Genomic DNA, 6,811 nt, shown 5'->3' with positions numbered 1-6,811 from the left:
CAAGTTTTCACTCGTCCTCTTCAGTTACATGCAATGTGCATATAATATTTTTATTGGCATGTTGAAAATGTTTCATATGTATTGCAAGTTATAATAGTTTACTATGAGAATTTGTTTTATGTTTTTATAGCTCAGCAAAATGTCAAGCTAATCATTCAATAGCTCTGGTTAATTTTTAATCAAAATGAGTGGAGAAACTTGTTTCTGTCTAAGACTTAGGTATTCTTCATCTGGCTGACCATTAATGTCTTCAGGAGAAAACCACACATTTTTTTTTAATAGTTGCAAAAGAATGATGGTGTTCTTTGGCTACGGTATACTTCTGTGCTTTACTTTCACTGAATATTTTGTTTCTGGGAGGAATTTAGGGACACATTTATATTCTGCAGAAGAACGTAACCTTTTCAGAGGTAGCAGAGCAAAAAGAGCATTGGATATAGGCAGCTACTGTGAGAAACGTGGCTGTTGTCAGAACAGGAATGATGACTGCAGTGTCTGGTACTTCCAAAAAAATTCAACATGCTACTGTGATAAATTCTGTGATCAGGAACCAGTAGGACATGCAGATTGTTGTCCAGACTTTTGGCTGGTTTGCAGTGACATGAATTTACAAAATCCTCCAACACCAAACACTCCATCTTTAGAAAATGGTAAGTGAATAATTGTAATTTTCACTAAATATATACTTGTCTTAGGCCATATTTCTATCCGATTTCAAATTGATTTTAAAAAGCATCTGTAAATTACTTATTCATCACACAGGGAGCAGTTTAAATCACTATAAATGTTCTAAAATTCACACACCTGCTTGTTACTGTGGAGACAAGAACTAGAATCGTTAGATAATATATGTGCACACAATCTACACAATGGACTCCGATCCTGATAGCTCTTGCATTTTATCTTGATGTCCTTGAAACTTTTCAAGCTAATTATTCTGCGGTGCATATTTACAGAACAAAGGAATCCTTCTGTTCTATCTTTTCCTGAAGCACTCATTTCATACATAAAACAAAACCTTAAGCATCTACATTCATGTATTTTATTGGTTAAATGTAGATATTGGGTTAAGATTTGATAATCAAGAAATTAAGATATGTAACAATGCTTATGTTTTAATAAAATGTAAAAAAATGCCACTTCTAGCTAATGCAGTGAGGATAACTTATGAAAAGTCAAGGGGTGAGTCAAGTAAAGTAAAGTTTACTGGTCTGACATGCAATGCACTTGCATTCTATCACTAATATATGAGTTACTAGTGAACAGGTATGAGTACGTGTAGCTTTAAATTTTGTAAGTTGCCGTTTAATTAAAAAAGATATTGACCTACATTCCATATGTCCTTGACAATAACTTTTATAATTTAAAATGAATTAAAAAAAAAAAGGTTTTATTAAAAAAAATAATTAAATTAATCAAAGGAATAGCTAATATTGTATTTGTTTACTTATTTAAAGTGGTTTACCAGGGAGAACACATTAAAATTTCTCTCATTTTCTGGAGCCAAGTACAGAATAGATTGTACCTACAGATTAAATAAAAGTAAACAATATTAAAAAAAAGCAAACAATAATCGACATGAACATAATAAAAAGGAATTATTATTATTTATTATTTTTATTATTATTATTTATTATTTTATATAGCGCCATCAAATTCTGTAGCGCTGTACAATGGGTGGACAGGACAAAACAAGTAGTATGTAACATAGCAATTTGACTTACAGAAACAACAGGTGAGGAGGGCCCTGCTCCAAAGAGTTTACAATCTAGAAGGGTTTAGGGTGTATTTACACAATAGGTAAAAGTGCTGTCGTTAGGGATGGACCAGCCACACTAGTAAAAGTATTGCAGGAGAGGGACTAGGAAAGATGAGCCAAAGGAATATGGGAGGGCATTAATGTGCAATGTTGTAAGCGTCCTTAAAGAAATGGATCTTTTTTGAAGGAATAAAGGCACAGAGAAAGATGGATTGGCCAGGGGAGAGCATTCCAGAGGATAGGGGCAGCCATTGAGAAATCTTGTAAGTGTGCATGAGAGCTAGAAATCAAAGGAGAGGATAGAAGGAGATCATTGAATGAGCCGAGCGACCGGTGTGGAGTGTATTTAGAGATTATTGATGAAATGTAGGTAGGGGAACCTTCACATTCACCCTGTTTCCAAAAACCTGTTGCCTAAACATTAATACCTTATTCACCTCCTTCCTAACATAACGTGCAACTAAAGCTCATTTTCATCCACTCATTATCATTTTGACTACTTAACTCAAGTATTCACTGGTCTCGCTCAAGCCTGTACTTACTTCATACAAACCATAATTATTGTGAGATTATTTTGCTTAACCGATTTTCCTTGCTCTACTAGAGCTACCCTCTGTTGATCTCATCATTGGCTGCCTGTACTCTAACGGATTCAATCTAAAATCCTAACTCTCACTTACAAAGCGGTATCTGTACCTATATTTCCTCTCTCATGTCCAAATACACACCTGTCCTATGATCTCTACTGCTCATGTATTAGCGGCTGCCACTATCCTTTGGAATGCGCTAACCCATGCCTCAAAAAGACCCACTTCTTGAATAAATTGCGTGCCCATGGGGATTGATTTGATCTGCTTAGACAAAAGGTAATAATAAACTGATGGTAACGTTATTAATGAATAAATTACGCGTGATGAACATGTGCCTTGTACTTGTTACTTGACTATGTGCTGTGGGTTAAATTGCTTACTTATGAGTATGGCTTTAGTGTTTTTTCTGTCATTAGTGGATATTTTAGTTGGGTTGTTGAATCAGGCCCATTGTGTAGGTGCAAAGAAAACGCCAGTTGGAGCTTTGAAAAACACCTGGCACTTTCTTTGTTATTATCTATTTATATTTTCCTATTTCAGAGTTATTTATATTTGCAGCTCTGGCATTTACCAAAAGCATAACTCAAGCATAATAATAACAGCAGTCATGCCTACATTATTACTCAAGTATTAAGAAAAAGACAGTATTATTAATGTGATATGTTTGGGATTTATAAGGGACACCAATAAAAGACCTTAATTATAATCCTACTTCTGCATAATAGGCAAAGGGGAACATAAGACGGCAGGGCACACTCACTGAGGAGCTGGTATAACCAAGCAATGATGGATTTACTTGGTGCACATTTATAGGGTAATACGTGCTTTGTTTCCTATTCCTTATATGAGGAATAGGCGTGCACATGTACAAGAATGAAAAAAATATATAATTAGATTTTATTATTATTATTATTCACACACTGCATTAACTATATTAATTTTATTGATAGGATGCACTGCTGATGGAACCTACTATGAAGATAAAGCCATTATAAGGGAAAACTGCAATTACTGGTAAAGTGTTCATTGTTCGATTACTCTGTATGTCAAGATAAAGCTAAAAAGAGAAAAAGCATTGCTTTCATGTAACTGTTTAGAACACATAGGAAAGCATTTGTGCCAAATGATTTATTCTGCTCATCTTTCATAAATACCTTTTACAGTATAGTATAGTATATAGCAGAAGTATATGTAGTTATATTATATATATATGCAGTATATATAGTGTACATATAGATATATATATATTGATTCAAAAGCTCTACATTTGTTCAGCAGCCTGGGTGCAGTGAGGTCAATAGCTATCAGTCCAAAATAGTCATGCAATCACAGGACTTTGCAAATAAATAAGTAGGTAGCTTATTGACAGAATCATCAATGTCTGCATAATTGGCAGTTTTTAATCTGGGGGAACATGCTATTTAGTGGCCTATAAGGCAACATGCTATACCAATCACTATTATCACAGAAAACAAAAGATGCATCCGCACAATATTAATTAGTCTTGGGCACTGGCCAACTCTTAGTGGGAGAAACAAATATTCATATTCCACAGATATTCATGTACATTCTTGTGTTCGTTTTTTTCTTTGTTTTTCGCTGTTTTTTGTATAAGGGGTTAATATGGGGTTAACGCGGTACTCACTACACAGCAGCTTTGGCGCCAGGATTTTAAATGTCCGTACAAGCAACTTTATTGGTCGCCAGCAGGGGCCTCCCCTGCAGACGACCAATAGGCTCACTCGCACTTTATTGGTCGTTCGTACGGACCTTTAACTCTTGGAGCCAAGTTCCGGCACCCTGCTGGCGACCAATAGAGTCGCTCGTATAGACCTTTAACTCTCGGAACAGGCCGAGTTGTTAAAGGGCCATGCAGGGGCCCTGCCACCAACAAATTGAGTCGTTCTTATGGCCCTTTAACCCCTTAATGACAAAGGCCGTACATGTACGGGCTCAAAATGCATTGTTTTCAATGGGTTTAGGGACCGCCCATTGTCCTTAAGGGGTTAACTCCTGAAGACAAACCTACGGATTTCTGCTTCCGTAGGTTCGCCGTCAGGAGTTAAAGACCTTTAACCTTTAACTCTTGTAGAGGGGAGTTAAAGGGACTCTATTGGTCACCTGCAGGGGCCTCCTCTGGCATCAACCAATTGGAGACCACTTCCCTTGCGATGCTGCGTAGATAAGGTAGGCTAGATGGGGAAGGGACCAGGGAGATTAGTAGACGAAGACAAAGATTCTTCGTGTTGTGTGTCTTCGTCTTCGTATACGTTTTGCCGCCACCATGTTCGTATGTTCAGTATTCGGGCTGAACAATGAAAACGCACCCTTTGTGTCCGTTTTCATGTTCGCCAGAATACAAATGCACAAGTCTAATATTAATGTTGTAATTCAGCAACAGTACGTATAAATGCTGTCACACTGCACTAGCAGCCACATGGTTCAAACATTTTTCAGTTCAGCAGCTTCATTATGTTTGGTGGTAAGGTTACTAATATTACTGATATGGGAATCGCTGAAACATGCAATTTTATAAAGTAGTTTTTTTTTGTTTTTTTTTGTATTCATTAATTAAACTTACCAGGTGGGGACTGGCACCTTCTGGCCTGGGGGGCTGGAAAGTAGAGTGACCCACCAGTCCCATTAACCCCCTCTGTAACATACACGCTAGCTCACACATTAACACACTGACTCTTACATGCAAACACACGTACGCTCATACTAACACACAAACTTATTGATGCTAAAACAAATACACGTACACACTCATGCTAATACACACCTACTTACACAATCATGCCAACACACACTCATGCACACATACACCCTAACACATATAATAACCCACATGTATGTTAACAAAAACACACTTGCATGCTCACACATAGATGCACTCACTTTAACACACACTTGCACACACAAAGTCATGCTAATACACACTTACACATTAACACTCACTTTATCACCTCATCATCACTTACCTTCACCAGAGCCTTCTTCCATTCTTCTTCTTTTCACACTATAAGCTGAGGGTAACATAACATTGCTCCTGTCACCTGCATAATCATCCCATGCTTTCATACCTGGAAACATTTCCTCTGGGCAGTTGCAAATTCTCACCTAGGCTGACTAGGTACAGGGTGGCAGTTACAGGGAGTGGGCAGCAGTGTTCCCCCTAAGCTGTGCGCTTGTGCGCGTGCACCTAGCTTTTTTAGAGAGTGCACAAGTTCAAAAATTGTGCGCACAACATTTTTTCCCAAAAAAAGAAAAAAATATATATTTTTTTAAACTTTATGCGGCGCGGATATTGTGCGCACAAAATTTTTGCTCTGTGAAACTTTTTGCACAAGAGAAATTTTCTGTGCATGCCAACTAAGAAAAATTAGATGGAACATTGGTGGGCAGTCCCTCTACCACATAACCAGGTACCCTTGGGCTGGTTGGGGAGATCGAAGACCCCCTTGTAATCACCCCAAATACATTATAGGGTACTATGGCTATCCAGCATAGGCTCCATCGTGACCTGACTTGGCAACACACATACATCGTTCTGGGATATGACATCAGATCCCTTTGCTCAAAATAACATATCTCCTAAATGGCTCCATTTAGAAAGGATTCTCTCTTTGGTACTCGCATTATTCTGTCCCTTTTTTTCTGTGGTGTCCTCTTTTCTACGAGTGCAGAATATTTTGTGAACATAAATACAAAACTATATAGATTCATACTCGAGTAAGTTATAAAGCCATGCTTACCCTACACAGTATTAAGCCTGCCATGGTATAAGTAGGATGATGGCTTATAGCACCCTATATTTACTAAGTTTGCCATTCACGCTGGATACACATGGCTGTACGCTGAAAGAGTATAAAAATGTACCATGTTGCCACCCACAGCCAGCCAACACCTGCACATGCATCATTTAGTTAAAAATGATGAAATGGGGGTAATAGCCCGAGGTGGTAAGGGGTCTCCATTTGCTGCTTACTTGCTGCAGTGTAATTTATGTATCTTAATTAATTTAATTTTAACAAACAAATTAAAAGGAAGACAACCAAGGAGAGACCCATGAGGTACTCCACTTAATACCTTGGTTCAGTTTGAATTTTTTTTCATTTACAATTCTTTACATTCTCTCTTTTAGTCAGTTTTCAGAACGGATACATACATTTGCCTCAAAGCCTATTTCTGATAACTTGTACAGTAACCTTTTGTTTGGAACCATATCAAATGTCTTATCAAAATCCAAATAGATTATCCACTGCTACACCCAGATCTGTATTTTCACTGACTTTGTTAAAGAATGCTATTAAGTTAGTTTGACAAGACCAGGGCCGATTCAAGGCTCTGGTGGGCCTTGGGCAAACAATATATTAGTGGACCCCTCCCATCCTGTACTGGGGGCAGGTGCTGTAGTGAGGAGTACAGCGGCTGTAGGTGGAGGACAGGGCTTAAAAAAAAT

General features: G+C 37.8%; 1 protein-coding gene across 1 annotated transcript in view; it reads left to right on the top strand.

Annotated features, from left to right (window-relative positions):
- Positions 1 to 238: 238 nt before the first annotated feature.
- Positions 239 to 6,811, top strand: part of TINAG (tubulointerstitial nephritis antigen) — a 30,805-nt gene continuing 24,232 nt past the window's right edge. Inside the window, exons 1-2 of the mRNA XM_053460358.1 lie at positions 239 to 650; positions 3,300 to 3,363. Coding sequence (XP_053316333.1) covers positions 245 to 650; positions 3,300 to 3,363 — 470 coding nt within the window. The 5' untranslated portion in view covers positions 239 to 244. The remainder of the gene's footprint in view (positions 651 to 3,299; positions 3,364 to 6,811) is intronic.

Source organism: Spea bombifrons, chromosome 3 (genome assembly GCF_027358695.1).
Source record: "Spea bombifrons isolate aSpeBom1 chromosome 3, aSpeBom1.2.pri, whole genome shotgun sequence".
Lineage (NCBI taxonomy): Eukaryota > Metazoa > Chordata > Amphibia > Anura > Pelobatidae > Spea > Spea bombifrons.
The sequence above is the reverse complement of the archived record's forward strand: the minus strand, read 5'-3'. Positions and strand labels throughout refer to the sequence as shown.